The sequence below is a fragment of the Sciurus carolinensis genome, chromosome 8 (assembly GCF_902686445.1).
Source record: "Sciurus carolinensis chromosome 8, mSciCar1.2, whole genome shotgun sequence".
NCBI classification, from domain to species: Eukaryota; Metazoa; Chordata; class Mammalia; order Rodentia; family Sciuridae; genus Sciurus; species Sciurus carolinensis.
In genome coordinates this window covers 131,836,697-131,856,929 of record NC_062220.1, presented here as the reverse complement: position 1 = coordinate 131,856,929, position 20,233 = coordinate 131,836,697, and the positions used below count along the sequence as shown (strand labels likewise).

The 20,233-nt window shown below is 41.0% G+C and overlaps 1 protein-coding gene across 2 annotated transcripts in view; it reads right to left on the bottom strand.

Moving 5' to 3' along the window:
• Positions 1-19,316, bottom strand: part of Ankrd13a (ankyrin repeat domain 13A) — a 33,822-nt gene extending 14,506 nt beyond the window's left edge. Inside the window, exons 1-6 of one of the 2 annotated variants that reach the window (XM_047561874.1) lie at positions 18,840-19,316; positions 7,653-7,785; positions 6,797-6,921; positions 4,818-4,863; positions 1,826-1,969; positions 1,018-1,207 (exon numbers count right to left, since the gene is read on the bottom strand). In XM_047561874.1, the coding sequence (XP_047417830.1) occupies positions 1,018-1,207; positions 1,826-1,969; positions 4,818-4,863; positions 6,797-6,921; positions 7,653-7,785; positions 18,840-18,935 (734 nt within the window). In that variant the 5' untranslated portion in view covers positions 18,936-19,316. The remainder of the gene's footprint in view (positions 1-1,017; positions 1,208-1,825; positions 1,970-4,817; positions 4,864-6,796; positions 6,922-7,652; positions 7,786-18,839) is intronic. The other variant, XM_047561875.1, reaches the window with a different exon arrangement.
• Between the last annotated feature and the right edge of the window lie 917 nt (positions 19,317-20,233).

Here is a 20,233-nt window from a genome sequence, read left to right as displayed (position 1 = left end):
GAGGCTGGTACCAGGAGGCTGGTGAGAGGATTTAAAGCAGAAGAGTTGCTCGACACCACACAGGTTGCACATTCTGGTTTTTCTTTCTGCTACTGATACCCTAATTCCACAACCCAATCTAAATTAGAAATTATTGGACTAAACAGAAATCTCTTGGTTTTATTACCCATTTTTTTTTTTTTTTGGAAATGAAGAAAAGAAAAAATTTAAAAGAGGACAGTAAACATATTCATGAAGAGAAATAACACCTAAATCCAGGATAATAGTGTCCATTTAAGTTCAGGTTATGCGACTTTGGTTTGCAGAGAGCTGGATGTGACATCCTAGGCAAACGCTAAGGGCTCTTGTGGGCTCCCTCAGTTCTGTGTGTTTCATGGTAAAGACACTGTGACAGCTTCTACCTCCTCTACATTTAAAGGTCGTCCATGCCCCCTGTGTGACCCAGATGTGGATGACAGGAAAGGTATTCTCATCTGGATTAATCAAGACACAGGCCTATCTGGAGAATTTTTTTCCACAGAATCTGGAACAGAACTGAATCGCTCCCAGACTCTTGCTCTAAACTATTAGGCCTCACACATAGGAAAAAGAACTATACTTAACTACATAGTATGTGTAAATCTGACTGGCTAAAATCAGTACAACAAAATTCAATACTGGATCAATTCTAGCTTCCCGAAACCCAGAGTTACACACTTTAAGGAGTGTTGTGGATCCAAAAATCACAAAAAAATAAAAAATAAGATCCAACTGACATCCACTAGATAGGGCCCATAATAGAACAGGAAGACATTTTCCCAAGACTTCACCAATGTTAAACTATAAAAATGATAGGCAATGTAGGACATCAGCTCCTGTTTCTATTTGGTTAGCAATTGATCCTAAAACCCACTAGTATTATTATGTCATATTAGAAAAACAATCCCAATCTGTCCATAATTTCCAATTAACACATACATGTCACTAAAGATGGCAGCACAGGGATTAGACATTAAAATCTGGAGTCTAAATTCATACCTTTCAAAAGCAATGTTTTTAGTATCGAGGCTGGTGTTAATGACTGGGCTTGTGAGCCGCCTCTCAACTTCCCTGCTTTTTGGCTTCATCAAGTCCAGAGTGAGGCGCTCCATTTCTTGGGAAAGATCAAAATGTTCAGAGGTGACCACTTTGTCATCATGGTTGACTTCCATCAACTCTGCCCAATTGTCTGTTAATAGAAATAAGGACATGAGTAAGAGAAGGCAATGAAGAGGCACAAACAAGGGCCTCTCATACGTACAAGGTATCATTGTTCACTTTTTCCTCCCAGATGTTACCTGATAAAACCTAAATCACCTACTAGCACAGGGATTATCTGGCCTGCTTTCCACAACTCATAGGGGTCTCCAGGTCATCTTCCCCAAAGACATAAATTTTTAAATACTTTGCATTTTTTATTAGGAACGCATTTTGTCTGTGACCTTTACAAAAATACATTATTACAGAATTAACACAAACTATTTTTGTATCATATTGGGTGACCCTCCATTAGAAGGAACAGGCCTCATTAAGGAGGGAATATAAAGAGACTCAAGACAGAAGGCTTGCAGTCAAAGCCTTGAGCTGTCCCACAGGTCATAAGAGTTAACTGGTACATGGCAAATCACATGTGCAAGAGAACTAGCCAGACAAGAACTAAGAGGGATGGAGAATTGAATACTTAATAAGAATAACACACGTCCCAGTTAGGATCAGACGGATAAGGCACAGGACATGAACACATTTTGATGGTGAGAAATCACTGCAATTCAGTTTGAGCAGTGATTATTACAATGGAATCACTCACCTTCTCCCTTAAATATAAAACTACGCCTCCCTCTTATCCAGCTCATGTTTTCAAATCCCAGCAATGTGATATCAACACGCAGTTTGGCACCACTTTTCCAAATTCGACAGACATCGTTCGGGCATATTCTGGAAACCAAGGGCACTGGAGGAGAGAAGCATACTACTGAGAAAAATTAAGGGCCAAGCAGAACACCCAGGCCAAGAATTCAGGATTATGACTTTAATAAAAGGAGAGGAGTGGCAAGATTGTGATCGCTAAATAGAACTAGATTTCTTGCCCCCGCACCCCACTTATCATATAGGAAGTCACCTTTAAAAATAAAAGTAGGCTGGAATGATGGCACATGCCTGTAATCCCAGCAACTCAGAAGGCTGAGGCAGGAGGATCACAAGTTCAAAGCCAGCCTCAGCAACTTAGTGAGGCCCTAAGTAACTTGGCAAGACCCTATTTCAAAACAAAATATAAAAAGACTGGGGATATGACTCAGTGGTTAAGTTCTTCTGGGTTTAATTAAAAAAATAAAAAATTAAAAATAAATTAAAATGGGCCAGGCACAGTAATGCACATCTATAATCCCAGTGACTTGGGACGTTATGGTAGACAAGAGGATTGCAAGTTCAAGGTCAGTTATGGCAATTTATTAAGGCCCTTAGTGAGACCCTGTCTCAAAATTAAAAAAAAAAAAAAAAAAAAAAAGCGGGGGGGTGTTGGGGCTGGAGATGCAGCTCCATGGTAAAGTGCCTCTAGGTTAAATCTCCAGTGCCATATAAATAAGTAAATAAATATGGAGGTGTGGGGGTGCAGCTCAGTAGAAGAGCATGTGGTTAGCAAGCACAAGGCCCGGAGTTCAATCCCAATACCCAAAACAGAAAAAAAAATTAAATTAAAAATAAATAAAATTGGACCTTCTGTTCCATTGCTGAGAAAACTCTAAATGAATTTCCCAAGAGTATTCTCAATTCCAAAATGAACCCCACTTAAGGACCCCCCGCCAGGGCTATAAAGTATGTCCATCTGGCCTTTCTCACACATGAGCTACTCTTGCCACATGGCTGCGGCCTTCCATGATGACATATCCACCATTCGAAATATCAAATATCTAATCACTCTTCAACAAAACCTTTAATCAGAGTGAACAAGAAAAGAACCCCTAGTTTCTCAGAACGATCCCATCCTCTTCTATACTTTTTACTTCACTTATATGTTTCATTAGAAAAGAATTTCTTGCCTGAAAAAAAAAAATCTGGAAACAAAAATAGATGAAACCCTGGGAATTGGGAGTTATTGTTAATGGACAGACAAGAAGAAAAAAATAGAACATCAATGAAAACATACAGTCAATTGCCTTATCTAATACTTCAGAGAAACATATCCATTTGGTAAAACATACACTATTCCAATATTTTTCTCATCTTCTTTCCTAGAATAAGTTTGAAAGAATCAAGCCGAACACATATGGAAATGAGTAAATCATGGTAAGTCTACTTACTAGAATCTTAGCATTTCACAGTGACATGTTACAAACGAATAAGATGGCTGCCCTGATCACCTTCTCCCCTTGATTCCTGACGCCCGTGCCATGTGCGCTGCTCAGCTCGGGGCAGCAGCGGCCTAGTTCCCACAGACACTCTCTCAATCTGCTTGCTGGCCATGCTTCCAGGGCACCTCTGAGGCACCTGGGTCTGGGACCACGCTGAGATGAGTGAGCTGCAGGGGTAACTGGACCCTGGGGACAGTCTTGCTTGGCTTCCAGGACCAAGTTTGCAACCAGTTTGGGCACCAGGAGAATCAAATGCAAAAAGATTCTGAATTCCCTCAAGTATATCCAACCCAGTGATGGGTTCTGGCTCAACCACCCTCTTGGAGAAATGCGAGGCCAATGGCTCCAGGTGCACCCAACCTCCACACTCCGGCGGAAGGCCCTGCAGGTGCCAAGCAATGACTCCTCTGCACTCAGGACTGACCCCGGTCATCATCTGGTCTCTGGTGTACCACAGTGACACTGCCTGGCACTTTGAGTAGTTCGGGCGGGTCCTGCCATTGCGCCAGTGTGCACATACAGCTGCAGAATCTGGACCATCAACATCCAGTCTGACATCGAAGCTGTGCTGTCTCAGGGGCCCAGCCAGGCCTAGGGTGTCCCTCCTATTGACTTGGCAGAGGCCTGCTGCTTTCTGTGGGGTGCTCATCCATGACCATGCCTCCTCTAAACCTGCATGGAGAACCACCAATTTTCAGGAAAATCCCCTTACATGGGTGCTAGTCCTGTCCATCCCTGCCTCCTCTCTGCCTAGACTAAGGTGATTACCCTTACTAAAAAAGTGCTACATGCCACAAAATAAATAAATGTTAAAAACTTAAATAAAAACTTGTACGAGCCAGGCGCAGTGGCACACACCTATAATCCCAGTAGCTCGGGAGGTTGAGGCAGGAGGATTGTGAGTTCAAAGCCAGCCTCAGCAATGGCGGAGACACTAAGCAACTCAGTGAGACCCTGTCTCTAAATAAAATGCAAAACAGGGCTGGGAGTGCCCCTGAGTTCAATTCCCAGTACCAAAAAAAAATTAATAACTTGGCTTAGTAGCACATGCCTGTCATCCCAACTACTAGGGTGAGGTAGGAGGATTGCTTGAGCCCAGGAGTTCAAGGCCAGCCTAGGCAGGATAGTGAGGCCCTATCCCTTCACTAAACAAAAAAGAAAGAAAATAAAAGAAAAATAACTAACAAGATAGATAAATGAAAGGAGAAGCAAATGACCATATACCACCTGTGTACATGTTTGGGGACAAAAGTCCAATGCTTGGGGATAAAGACTGGAAGGAAACAAAATGGGACTAAAGGTGACCGCTGTTCCTTATTTTTCTGTATGCATTTCCTAGATCTGATTTTTTTAAAAAATGTACGTAATTTTTACAAAGGAAAAATAAACCTATATACAGGCACTGGAAATTTGGAAACTGAAATAAATAATAAGCCCACAGCCACTCACCCCAGCTGGTGAATTCCCATTTCATCTGCACATAGAAATCTGGAGCCTGAAGGACAGACAAAGGTTCAAATAGATGACATTTGGCACTATTCACTAAACACAAACAGCGCAAGGGTTAATATGGCTTTTTTAAAAATTCAGAGGGAATGGAGAAACTAAGAAGAAATGAAGTACAAACCCACTGAAATTTTACATTCAAGCCATTATATTTTACCTTGATATAAAATATATATATACAGTTAAGAATGTTAACAGCAATGGGGTTGGAAGAGATTAAAAGTCAAATCTGATTTGGGGGGTTCAGTCAGGTTCCCAAGAATTATAGAAAGATGAGCCTGGAAAGATGGGCTTAAGAACTGCTAGACATCACTTCCATGGGAAGTAGATGTTCCCTCCAGGTAACAGAAGATTTTGCCCCAATTTTCTCCTAAACTTTTAGAATTCGGCTTTTTGAAGTTTCACACCATCAAAGCAGTCACATTAGGGGTCTTTTCTTATCTACCACCAATTTTTGCAGAAGGTTCTTAAAGAGCTACTTAGGAAATCCAACAGTTATCATTCAAGCAGAAAAATACAAGGGATTCCAAGTATTTTGTTTATTTGTGCCTCACAAGTCCAGGTTTTGCTGTAGTTTTTACAGACACACAGGGCAGGAAGGCCAGGAATCTACCCTGGAATGGTAAAACCAGCCAGGACCCCAATGATGGGCAAAGATGATCTCCAAGAGCGGATAAGCAAGGATAGCACGTGTTATTAAGGAGACACTGTTAAAGGACTGGTCAACTGCAGCCTCTGATGCCGCTAAGTACACGAGGCATTTGTGGGCTCTGTAACCTCAAGCAGAGACTGTAACTACGTGCAGTCCCCTGCCACGAGTCAACACAGGTGAAAACAGAAAATCCTTTACAGTGAATTTCTTAAATGAAGGAAGATCCCAAGTTAAGTAAGTCACTTTCTGTCTTTGTCAAATGAGCAAATGATGCTTTTAGTTCCTCCTGCAGTACATTAGATAAAAATAAATCCACATGACCCCTGCACACTCCTCAAGAACCATCTGTTTTTAAAACAATGCATACAACTATTACATACTTTATGGGAAGTTTCTTTGTAGTACATGGAGAATGAATATCTTGGTCATGACTTGGCTTACACATCAATGAAAAAAATGTTTAGAGAGAGCTTAAATAGTGAACAATGACTGTCTTATAACAAAGTTTTTCCTTTTTTCAATGGAGCTATTAATTTTCTCAAGAAATGTGCTGATTTAACTAGCAGACATCTTAGGAGATGTTTGAGAGAACTCGACTCTGTGCTTAAGTTGAAAATAAACAATGTTGACAACTGAACCCACTGCTCCTTTCTTGCCTCCTACTACCCTGGGAATATAGCACATGGTTGACTGATAAGATGGTTCTTTCAAATAACAAATATTATCTGAAGAATGGCAACCGTCATCCAGAACAACCCAGGAGCCCAGAAGGAACATTTTTTAAGATAGACCTGAGAGTCAGAGACCTTTAATACTTTGATTCATAAGACAGATAAACGTCTCAAAAGTCACTAACTGTAAATCAATTGAGGCAATAGATTAGAGGCTGCAAAATACTAATGTCTAGAAGTGACCAGGGTGGCAAAGAGAAGTGGCACACAGACCTCCAGGCCTTAGCAAGCCTGAAAACGCCTGCATGGTAACTGACGCTCACCTCTGCACAGGGTGCTGCTGCTTTTAAGAAAACAAGCACCTAAACAAATTGTGTCTGACGTCCATTTTCCTTAGGCTATAATTTTAAAATAGCACTTAAAAAAGGTGATCCCCATGACCTAGAAGCTCCCACACTTCAACAAGGTGGACAGGCAGTCAAAATATCATATTCACTATTCATGAAACTCTTCAGGAAGGCACGTAAGAATGTCAAACTGTGTCCCACGATTGCACCAGCATGGAGCACCATGTTTGGCATGGCTGGTTTTATGGATACCTCAAGAATTTTATGTAGCAGCTCAGGAACTCCCTCAAGGGCCATGGACGTGTTGTGGTAGTCTCGATGTTGAAGAACTGTATACACCATCTCAGGGTCACCAGTGCTCACAGCCTCATGTAAAACTGGGAAACGAGAGTGAAATTTAATCACTGAGTATCCTCATACTTTCTGACAAATCCCAAAGCCCACCGACAGAGTATCAATATGACTCAAAGACCAATATTTGCCTCAAAGAGGGAGTGAGGCTGCAGTCCAACAGAGATATGACCATGACTTCTGATGGCTAGCTCATCACTAAAGAAAAGAGAAGCAGACGGAGCACCCTTAGACTGCTGGTCAAACCTCTCCTACTTTTCGCTTCCCAAGTTCTTGACACTGGTTCTGAAGTCCTGACAGTTTCCCGAAAGCTAGCTCTAACTGTGGTTACGTGTAGAGCTGGCAAGAGGACTTGCACTTACAAGTATTTTTGCTCAGTTAACAGAAAACTACTCTGACTAATAGTAAGAGAGCTTGCAAACACTGAAATGACAGGATTTTTACCAAAATGCCTATTTCTAGCAATTTCTTTTTGCTTTTTCCCCACCATACTGCAAGAGTAAAACTGGCCTCCACACTCATGTACAGTGGGAAAGATTTGCATGAGGGTTGTCACTGGAAGAGGAGTCGCCCTCTATCCTGAGTGACTCTGTGCTACAGACCAGCCAACCAGCATGCTCTGACTCTCATCTGCTCCCATTCCCCCATCTCTCCCAAGAGATACAGCTGACTCAAAGGAAAATCATGATTGAGACTAGTTTTTTCAGAAAGAGAAACTGAAATAAGTGACTTTAAATTATTTTACAAGTATACTTGCCTGTCCATCCCTGGCCATTTTCTTTGGTCACATCTGCTTTATGCCGGAGCAAGACTCGAGCAGATTCCAAATGGCCCAAAGAAACCGCAAGGTGTAATAATGTTCGACCTCGGGGATCCACAGCCTCCACATTCTGTGAAGTACACAATTGGATATATAAGAATATGAAAATGAGAGCTATATTAAGTATAAAAAGCAGAAAATAGTATTTATACATAATGATGGAAATATGTAAAAAGGTATGTTTGCATGTGAGCACAGTTGAAATATGAATTTGAGGACTATAAATAAAGATAACAGTTCTAGTTCCCTTTTTAATTAAAAAAAATTTTTTAAGCAATGAGTTTCATTCTCTATAAAGTTTAGTGCTTAAAAAAATAAGAATGACTATAGGCCTCAGATCATCAAACCCAACCCTAAGCTCTTAACAGAACTCAGATTAAGCCTAAAAAAGGCTAGGGACTTTCATGAAATGCAAGCAACCTATGACATGGAACATGGGGGATTTCTGAAGCACATCAGCATTCAGGTCTAGAACAGGAAGTGCAGGACTTTAATCAAAACTGAAAGCACAGAAGATAATTCCGGTCAGAATAAAATTACATTGTGTTGCTGGATTTGCACCAAAACACCTCTCTCATTACTGTATACTGAGTTCTAAGTGCCCTGTAGTAGCACACCACACCAGCAGCACCTGACGAGGAGGGTGATCCACCAGGGAGGTGCGTGGACACACATGTGTGCTCCATCAACTGGAGGGTTTCTTCCCTGTGACAGACACACATGACTGGCCTCATCTCTTCATTCCTGCTCAGCTACTGGCCCTCCTTTCAGAAACACATCCGCTCTCCAGAGCCAAGCAGCAGCTTCTCTGTTGTGAGTCTCAGTGACTGAGCACCCCCTGCAAAACAGGGCTCCAAAAGTTCTTCCAAGGACACAATGAACTGCCGTGGGACTTTCGGAATGTAAAACCTTTTGAAACACCATAACACTTCTTAGGAAATGTGCTTTATCTTGATTTGAGATGCTAGTTGTTGTACAGGCACTAATTGCAGTCTCCAAAGATGTACACCACGTGCCACTTCGGAAGGGAGGTGAAATGGAACTATGGGTAAATAACCACAACCCAACAACTCTTGAACCTCCCAATTTTGCTAAAATTATATCATGGCTATTGTGCAGCAAAGAACTATTGTTGAGGAATAACAGAAGTAGCTGAAAACATTCTGCTAGCTGAACACGGGACCTGCTAGACAAATCCCAGACTTCAGTGTCCTGCCAGGTGCTGAAATACAACAGCCCCCCTTGCAGATGGGGGACATTTTCTAAGACCCCAGTGGACTCGAAACCGAGGACAATACTCAGCTCATGTTTTTTTTTCCTACATACATACATTTATATACAATAAAATCAAGAATTTTCACCCTTGCAGGCAGGGGTGTAGTTCAGTGGTAGAGCACTTGCCTGGCATGTTCAAGGCCTTAGGTTTCATCCCTGACACCACAAAACAAAAAAAAAAAAAAAGAATTTTCCATGTATAACCAATTAGAACAAATTTTAAAAATAAAATTAAGGGCTGGGGATATAGCTCAGTTGGTGGAGTGCTTGCCTCACATGCACAAGGCCCTGGGTTCAATCCCCAGCAACACAAAAAATAATAATTTAAATCAAAATTTTAAAAAATAATTTTTACCTCTAGACTTACAAGAAGCACTTTAGAGCTTTTCTTTGGTATATCTGAGTTGCCAACATTAATACTCTCATTGTGCTATGGGGCCATTATTAAGTAAAGCAAGGGTTACTTGAACACAAGTACTATAAACCCCCCTCCAATAGTGGACCTGGTAACAAAAGTGGTTATTAAATGACTAACGGGCAGGTAGCACATACATTGTGGATACACTGAACAACGCAATGATTCACATCACCATCACAGACTGGAATGGTGTAAGGTTTCATTCTGCTACTCAGAATGGCATGCAATTTAAAACATGAAAAAAATAAAAATAAAACATATGAATAGTTTATTTCTGGAATTTTCCATTAAATAGTTTCAGAGTGTGGTAGACCATGGGTAAGTGGAAAGTGAAACCCTGGAAAAAGAGGGAATAACTGTTCCATCATGCCTTCTGGAACATGTTCCATACCATTGTCTCATCATTCTCTAACTTTTCCTAAGGGATGACTTGTCTATCACACCAAAGAGATTGAGAATTCTAAAGGTAGAGTCCAAGCATTATATTTCTTAGCTTCTGCCACTCTACACTCTAAGTTGCATTAAATAATTGTTTTCTTAAAAGTAATAAGACTATGAACTTATGAACTATGAACACAATTGAAGTTTAGCAAGACAGAAATAATTAGCAAAGTCATTACCTTCCTACACGTCTATTACATAAACCAGAATTCAAATTCAATCCAAATGAAAGGTGCTAGGTTTGGCACTGCCTGCCACATAGGAGCGACTTAACAATATTTATCACATGAAAGAAGAAATTGTACGTACTGCAATTCAAATTCCAGAAGGAAAGTAACGACTCAGACTAAGAATTAACACTCAAACTCCTGGATAACTCTAAGATATGATATACAAAATAAAATCCAAATTAAATTGTGAACTTTGTTCTAGTTTGGTCAACAGGGAGAAATGTATGCAATATGCCAAAGAGCTTTGTATGGTTAATTCTTCAGAGCCTCCTGTGCCTGTCTCATTTGAAATGAGAGAGGCAGGGAAGAAATTTCATAATATATTATGGTGACAATGTGATTTAAAAACTGTTATGAAGCTGAGCATGATCTGCACCTGTAAACCCAGATATTTGGGAGGCTAAGGGAGGAAGATTGCAAGTTTGAGGCTGGTCTCCACTGTCTCGAATTTAAGGAAAAAAAAAAAAAAGCTGGGCACAATGATGCAGGCCTATAATCCCAGCAACTCACAAGGCTGAGGCAGGAAGATAACAAGTTCAAGGCCAGCCTCAGCAACTTAGTGTGGCCCTAAGCAACTTAGTGAGATTCTGCCTCAAAATAAAAAATAAAAAAGTGCTAAGAATGTGGCTAAGTGGTTAAGTGCCCCTGGGTTCAATCCCTGGTTAAAAAAAAAAAAAACGAGTGGGAGGCAGAGAAGATGCTGAGAATGTAGCTCCCTGGTACAGCACTAGCCTGAGTTCATTCTCCATTATTGCTAAAAAAATTTTTTAATTAAAATAAAACAACAGGTTAATAAAGATTAGAGAAATAACAGAAAAACAATAGGAAAAAACAACAAAGTTGGTTCTTTGAAAATATCAACAAAATTGACAAATATTGAGTTAGATTGACCAAAAAAAAAAAAAAAAAAAAAGAACATTCATTTTACTAAACACAGGAATGAAAGAAGGAATATTATTATCAACTCTACATAAATAAAAAAGATTACAAAGGAATACTATGAACAACTGTATGCCAACAAGTTTGATAACTTAGATAAAAAAAAACAAAATCCTATATAGACACGAACTAGCAAAACTGACTCAAGAAATAGAAAATTCAAATATATTTATAATGAGATTAAATCAACAACACCCCCCCACAAATAGGCCTACATGACTTCACTGTTGAATTATATCAAACATTTTAAAAATTAATACCAATTATTCACAAACTCTTTGAAGATACAGAAGAGGAAGGGAAACTTTCCAACTTTATTATATGAGCCCAGTATTATCCTGATGACAAATTTATCAATCTCTCATGAACACAGATGCAAAATTTTTCAACAACATTCTAGGAAGCATATAAAAGGTTAACCATCATACACTATAACCAAGGGACATTTATCTTATAAATGCAAGATTGGTTTAACATCTGATAATTATTACCATATTCCTGTCTGTCAATAAAACAAAAACATGATTGTCAACAGATACAGACAGAAAAAGTATTAACAAAGTTCAACAGTCCTATAAAAAAAAAAAAAAGCACAACTCAAGGCAGATTCCTCAAAGAGCACCTATAAAAACCCACATAAAACATCATGCTTGAAGGAATAAAAGACTGGATGCTTCCCTCTAAAATAAGGAACAAGACAAGGATATCCTCATTCACCACTTCTATTTAATATTGTATTAGAGGGTCTAATCAGGGCAATTAGGTAAGAAAAAGAAATAAAAAGCATCCAGATTTAAAAGAAGTATTTCTATTCATAGATTACAAAATTTTGTACAAAAAAAATCCAAAAGAATCCACTAAAAAAAAAAAATGAATTCAGCAAGGTTGCAGGATATAAGATCAACATACAAAAATCAATTGTATTTCTATATACTAGTAATGAACTCAAGAACGAAATTAAGAAAATAATTATGATACCTTTATGATATCATCAAAAAGAAAAACACTTAGAAATAAATTAAAGAAAAAAATGAAATTGAATATCATAAAGCATTATTGAGAACAACTGAAACAAATGTAAAAGCACCCTATGTTCATGGTTCAGAAATCTTTATTATTAAGATGCAATACTCTCCAAACTAGGCGTAGTTCAATGCAATTCCTATCAAAATCCCAGTTGGCTTTTTACAGAAATCAACAAGTTGATCCTAAAATTTATATGGAAATGCAAGGAACCCAGAATATTCATCATAAAAAGAAAAGCAAATTTCAAGGATTTAAATTTCCCAAGATCAAAACTTATTATGCAAAGTTACAGCAATAAAGACAGTGTGGTACTAGCATAAGGATAGACATTTTCTCAATGGAGTACAATTTAAGAGTCCTAAAATAAACCCACATATTTATGGTCAATCAATTTTCAACAAGGGTGCCAAAATAATTCACTGGGGAAAAAAGCAGTCCTTTCAATAAATGGTGCTTTAACAACTGGATATTTATATGCAAAACAATGAAGTTTCTTATGTTATACATGAAAATTGGCTCAAAAATGGATCTTAAAATCCAAATGTGAAAGTTAAAATGATTTTTTAAAATCTCTCAGAAGAAAACACAGTACACCTTCATGACCACAGGTTAGGCAAAGTCTTAGCTGTAACACCAAAAGCACAGATCAGTACCAAAAGAAAATGTAGATAAATTGGACTTCACCAAATTAAAAACTTTTATGCTTCAAATGATAACACAAAGAAAGCAAAAAGGCAACCCACAGAATGGGAGAAATATTTGCACATCCTATATTGATCAGGGTCTACCATTCAGAATACATGAAGAGCTCTTACAATTCAACAATAAAAAGTCAAATAACTCAATTTAAAAATGAGCAATGAATTTGAATAGACATTTCTCTGAAAATAACATACAAGTAGACAATAAGAACATGAAAAGATCCTCAACATCACAAATCATTAGGGAAATACAAATAAAAACCACAATGAGAAACAATTTCACACCCACTAGGATGGTTAAAACCTAAAAGACAGACAATAATAAGTGTTGACAAGGATGTAGAGAAAATGGAACCCTTGAACCCTGCTGATGGGAATGTAAAATAGTGCAGCTACTTAGTGACCATATGATCCAGGAATTCCTTTCCAACATATATACACAAGAGAAATGAAAACATATACCATTGAAAAACTTATAAAGAAATGTGCACAACAGAATTATTCATAATAACTAAAAATGGACACAATCAAATGGCCAAGTAACAAAAAAAAAATCCATACAATGGATTATTATTCAGTCATAAAAAGGAATGAAGAACTGATACAGGCCACCTCCCAAACACATCAGCTAAGGGAAAGAAACCAGACACAAAAGGCCTTATATAACCTGATTTTATTTATACAAAATGCCTAAAATGGACAACTCTACAAAGACAGAAAGATTAGCAGTTACCTGGGGCTAAAAGGCTGGCAAGAAATGGGCAATGAGACTTCTTTTGAGGTGAAGGAAATGTTCCAGAATTAACAGTGGTTATGATTGCATAACTCAGTGAACATACTAAAAATCACTAAATAGAACACTTCAAAAGGGTAGCTTGTAATGATAAGTGAATAGTATCTCAACAAAGATGCTAGAAGAAAAGTGTGTTTATATGTAACACATAAAATTAACCTAGTATCTAGATACTGTTTTGCTGCTTGCCTAATTGCTTAATTTCTCTTGCGCTTCAGTCTGCTAGCTTATAAAATGGGAGTCGGTTCTTACGAGAGCAAAGGCCTTAACCTGGCACCTGCTTGACGCTACAGTGCACACTAGGTAGAGTTAGCTCTTATTAGCATACGCCCACACTATGGCGTTTCATATTAACTGTCACTCTCTTCTTAAGAGAGATTTGTTCAAATTTCACCACCGTAGAGGGGCTTAGTATCATCAACTAATGATCTTAGTTCAGAGAGCACAGGCTTTCAGAATTGAAGTGGAATTAACTTTCAAAGCTGAACGCTTAGGTTGTTCATTTTGTACCTTCGGCCGACCCCCTTTTAACTATGAGCATCTGAAAAGTTTAAGTCAAGGAGTGAGATGTCTACACATCTCCTTCCTGCTTGCTAACTGATACCCATCTACTTTTCTTGCTCAAAAGCCTTCTTTCCCACACCACTGTCCTCCACTGGCAGTAAATGACAAAGTTTTGAGAATAGGTTTCAAAGCCAGATATGGCCTCACTTCCAGCTTTCCCACCAGCTTCAGGCCCATACCCTACCTAGCCATCTCGAGGCTCCTCACTGTCACCTCTGGGGACTTCTGGCCAGAAGCTCAGGAGCCTTCCTTTCCCTCAACAGGGTCACCTCCCTCACTCCTCTTTACACTCAGATAGCCCCAGCCCCACCTCCCGCCTCAGGTCAGCGGGGAAAGGGATCCACAGGCCAGTTTCTGCGGAGTATGCCTCTAGGCACTTCATCTGGGATGGTTCACCACTGGCACTGACTTGAATATGTGCCCAGTGGCCTCATCTGACCTGCCACAGGCTGCAGTGAGAGCCTCAAGGTGGTTCCCTGTTGGGTTCCAGGTATTGCTGCTGCCTGGAACATTCTCTTCCTCCTGCCTGGATGTTATATTTTTGCCTGCTGGCGTCCAAGGAGGGTATTTGGAGTCTAAAGTCAGGCCTCCTCTGCCACCCTCCACCCTATGTGGTCCCAGAGTTTTCCCTACACTGTCTGATGCATGAACTCACTTCTGCGTTTGTCCCCATAGATGTTCCTGTATTCCCCAGCATGGGGAAGAAGGCCACAGGAGTTTAACAGAATGCTCTAGCTAAAAGACATAACCAGAACGCAAACAATTTCAACCTCAGCAACCAATTCCGAGGCCCCACTGAACATTAAAGAGCTGATGGGTTAAGAGGCACTTTGCTAAGTGCCTCTGTTGGGCAAGCACTGGAGGCCTGAAACAAGTGCATAGTTGGCAAAGTGACATCCACCCGGCTACTAGCAACACTGTGCCGTTGTGGCTGAAACGTGCTCATCCTCTTCATCTGGATAAACCTGACGCTTTCTGTGCTGCAGAAGTTCCTGAAACAAAATAAAACCCTTCCAGTTACCAGAGTGCCTGCTTCACATCTCCCTAGTGTGACAGAGGGAACGAAGTAGATGGCAGAAAGTTGCTGGCAAACAAAACATTAAGAAAAACAGCAGGTCTTATTGCTGAAGTGATTAATTATGTGACCAATACATGTTCCTTGCAGAAAAAAAAAATTAGAACACACATAAAAGAAGCTAAATTCCTAGGTTTATAAATGACGATTATAATAAAAACGGGTAGCTACTCCAAATGGTACTGTTCCCATTCACTATGTGCCTGCACTTTCAAATCCGTTATCCTCCTTATTCTCCAGATTTACTGAAAGAGCAGAGGGGTGAAGAATACAGGATTTTGGCCCAGCACAGTGGCGCACACCTGTAATCCCTGTGGCTCAAGAGGCTGAGGCAGGAGGTTCTCAAGTTCAAAGTCAGCCTCAGCAAAAGTGAGGCACTAAGCAACTCAGTGAGACTCTGTCTCTAAATAAAATACAAAACAAGGCTGGGGATGTGGTCAAGTGCCCCTGAGTTCAATCCCCAGTATCCCTCCCCCACCAAAAAATATATAGGATTTGGACAGTCTGCCTTTCTGGATTCAAACCCTAATTCAGATACCAGTTAAGCATGTGACTAAGTTCTCTTCACCTCGGTTACCTGTCTGTAAGGTGGGAATCATAGTAGCACCCACCCAGAAAGCTGGTGTGAGAATTAAATAGAAGATTACACATAAAACACCTCAACACAACACCTAGTAAAGCAGTAGGCGTTCAGGGTCCCCATCTGCACAGGTGATGAAATGAGTCAGTAAAGGTAACACGCCCAGCTCACAACTTAATCAGCATTCGTGCTGGCCATTAAACCCCATTGCCTCCAGGTCACAGAGGCAGGCGGTAGTTTCATAATCAACAGACTTTAGATAAAAAGGAGAGCAACAAGATATTTGCTGTCATGTATTTTAATGTAGTTTAATGATATTGATATTCAACTTCTTGACCCTAAGCCAGTTATATAATTTGCAGGGCCCAGCAAAAACAAAAATGCAAGGCACCCCTTATTCAAAATAGTTAAGGATTTCAAGATGGTGAGAGCAGAGCACTGAACCAAGCATGGAGAGGGGCTGTGTGACTGTCCTTTCAATGACCAAGTTTCAAGACTGAAGTTGGATTATACTGACAGTCAACTCTCCCAGTCGAGACCGCTTTATGAATACATGTCAACTGTCCACTCCCCAAAAGAAGCTGGGATACTATGAAACAGTGCACAGTGATTACTGAGAACAGAGTCAAAACCAAAGAATTAGCAAGTATGAATATTCTTCCTGACCTCCTTAACAGTCAAGGGCATTGAGGACCCAAAGTTTACTTGGGGAAAGTCTGCTGCAAGATTTTAATACCCAAGTTTTAATCATGAATGTCCAATTTTTTTTTCAAGGTAAAAGACAGAGAACTTTCAATGGACACTTTTATCATAGTTTGCAGGGGAAAGAGATAACTACGATACACTTTAAATAATAAACCAGAGTTAGGAGCATGGCGCATGCCTGGAATCCAAGCTACTCAGGAGGCTGGAGCAAGAGAATCGCAGATTCGAGCCCAGCCTTGGCAACTTGGCAAGCCCACCTCAATAAAATAATAATAAAGAGGGTTGGAGGTGTAGTTCATTGGTAGAGTCCCACAGGGTTCAATCCCCAGTACCACTTAAAAAAAAAAAAAAAAAAAAAAAGATTATAAACCAAGACTTTGTTTAGTCTTAAAAAAATTTACACTTTACTTCACCTCCAAAGAGTAGAGAGCCTGCTATTTTCAGAAACTGGAATTGAAAGTGTGTGGTTAATAATGATGACTCTTTTTATGAAACAGAATTTTTATTTGTGACAGGATTTTAATTCTGTGATTTTCTTTGTACTTTCTCTCAGCATTACATAAGTTGGGCAGTCACAATACTGAAAAGTGCAGATGCAAAAAGCAGACCCTTAAAAATCAGAACTGGTCATTTTTAAAACGATCCTCGCGAGACTTAGAGCTAAAAGTAAAATGGTACAGACTACCTTTGGGCCACAGCTAGTAATAGGGTATTAAGTCATCAGGTATACTGGGATACCTACTGGTGAATCACTTTGTCTGGGAACATGTGTCATATCTCCTTAACTCTTAAATAGCTACTGTATCATTTAATTAAGAATAATGACTGTTACAAAACTTTGTTCTGTCTGGAGTTCTTTATCTTTTATTTTTATTTTTTATTTTTTGGTACTGGGGAATGAGCCAGAGGTGCTCTACCACTGAGCTATATCCTAGACCTTTTTGTTTCTTATTTTGAGGCAAAGTCTCTCTAAAATATCCAGAATGGCCTCAAACTTGTAATCTTTCTGCTTCAGGCTTCCCAGTAGGTGAGATTATAGGCATGTGCTGCTGCGCCCAGACGGAGTTTTTTTAAAAGAAAAAAGAGCAACTTTTGAAATCCAGTAGATGCTCAATCAACTTAAATATAGAAGATTGCAAGTACACACTTAACGGTAACTGTTCAAACACGGTAAGGTTGATCCTCCTCAATTCCTGCCAGCCAAAAGAGAACCAATGCTCCTTTTCTTCTAAAATTTCTTGACAATTATAGGGTCAATTTTGAGGCATTCACAAATTAGGTCTTTAAATTTGCTGAATAAAATGAACGAAACCAAGAAGAACACCAGATTGCAAGAGTAATTACAAATCCTTTATTCTATTTACTAAATTTGCTGGTTTGTAACTTGAAAACACCAGAACCTCCTAGGATTGTTGGGATCCTTTAAAGCAAGATTTCTCAACTAAGACACAATTGACATTTGGAGTCAGATAATTCTCTCTTGTGGGTGGCTGCCTTGTGCATTGTAGGATGTAGGGCAGCCTCTGCCCACTAGATGCCAGTAGCACCCACTCCTCACCTACAACCAAAAATGCCTCTTTACATTCCCAAATGTCCCCCCAGGGGCAAAATCACCTCCAATTGAGAACCTCAATTGTAAATAGATGGCAATAAATAAAAAAGAATGAAAGCACTTTAGAACAAGAAGGGATTTTAAGGAGACCGAACACCAGGGATTCTCAAAGTTTAAAATGTATCAGCCTCTCTGGGGAGCTTGTTAAATGCGAATTCCCAGAGCCCCTCCCAAGAACTATCAATACTGTCAAGTACTGGGTTTGCCTACATCACTACCAACATCCTCATTCTATGTATAAATGACTGTGGGCCTCAGAACGAAAATGCCTTGCCCAAGGTCACAGGGCAAGTTAGAGCCTGGACTCTAAAACCAACCAAGCCCTTCTTCACAAGGGTGGGTGGGGTAAGGGTGTGTGTGTTGTTCTGTCTTGGAGGCAACAGAGTTTAGCAATGGTAAAGGCGATGCATTCTGGAGCTGGCCACCTGAGTTAAAATCCCGACATGGGTATTAATTGAAGCGGGGTGGGGGGGTAGCCTCACGCAAAGCAAGCAACCTCTGAGAGCCTCAGTTTCCTTCTCTATCGAATGAAATAATAAAAGTGCCTACCTCCTAGCGTTTTGGGGAAGGTTAAAAGGGATGACACCCAAAAATCCCGGGGCCTGGCCTGGCGTTACAGTAAGCACTGGACACTTATCACTGTTATTATTACTGTCCCACGACTGCAGAGCTGAAGGGGTATGGGAGGTCCTGGAGGCAGCGGGTTGGAAATGGGCTCTGGAAGACCAAACGACCCCCCCCAAATCCCTCCGCCCCACAGCTCACCTGGCCCCGCAGCTCCTTCTCCAGCTGCCGGTAGTCGTTGTTCCAGACCAGGAGGTGCAGGGGGAAGTGACTGCTGGCGTCGCTGGTCGAGGACATGGCGAGGAGGCCGCGGCCGGGGTCTGGCCGCCCGCCAGCCAGAAGCCTCGGTCCCGGCGGGGTCTCTGCCGCCCGCCCGGCGGCCGGCTAGCGGAGAGGACGAAAGGAGTGAGCGAGCGATCCGGCAAGGGGCGCGGTGGGCGGCTGGGAGGCCTAGCGGGCCGGGTGTGGGGCGCGTGAGGTTTGGGGGTCGCGGGCCGGGTCGGGGACCGGGTCGGCCGCGCCCACCCCGCGCCCCGCCGCGCTCGCGCCCGCGCTGACAGCTCCCGAACCGACTTCTGCGGGTCGAACTGCCCCAAACAGGGAAGTGCGAAGGCCGTACCACCGCGCGCGGCGGCGGGAGGGGCCGAGGCCAGGCAACGGGTCCGAGGTCCGCCCAGTACCACCCACCTCCAAGTTCACACCACGAAACCTAGTGACACACACAGCGTAGAGCTGTGGTTCTCTTCTTTGACCCAAGATCTCAGCGTGAGAAACTCTATCTCGCCGTCAGCAGCCTCTCTCCCCCTGCTCCGGCGACCTGAGGTGGTTCAGTCCACAACTAGGCCTCTTCCATTGGCTCTGCAGTCAGGGGGTGACGACAGGAGCCTGGACCAAACCATTGTGGCTACTGACTCCCTTGCAGCCTTTTTGGACCAGGGCAGATCCTTCTATGATTGGTCAGAAGCCATTTTGCAAGTGGGCAACACCAGATAATTTTAGGAGAAGGAATTATAAACCCTAGAGAGGTTGTTTGAGATGTTTGCATTATAAGGGTGTAAGTCTATCACAGGATTTCCTAACCTTGGAACATTTTGAACTGGATAAATCTTTGTGTGGAAGTTATAAGATCCTTTGTAGGATACGAAGCAGCATCCCTGGCTTTTCTACCTACTAAATGCCAATAGCACTCCCCAAAGCATGTCTCCAGATGTTGCCAAAAGTCCTCTGGGAAAGAAAAATCGCCTCCAGTTGAGAACCACCGTTCTCTCCAATTTCCAAACTGGGTTATGACTTAAAGCTACCTACAGTGGTGGTTTATTCCACCTTCACACACACACTATGGATTGGATCCAGACATGCTCTACCACTGAGCTACATTCCCTGGAATTAAAGGCATGCACCACTGTACCTGGCTTTTGAGTGTCATTTTTAAGCTAATCATTTAGATTTGGGGTTATTATTGAAAGGACTAATATAATACCTGGATCTGAGCACCACCTATAAACAGAATGCTCATGCTTTGGGTTCCAACTTCAGGCACTATATGTGTCTCCTTAATTCAATGAAGAACCCGTCACTCTGTCTGCCCACCTGTC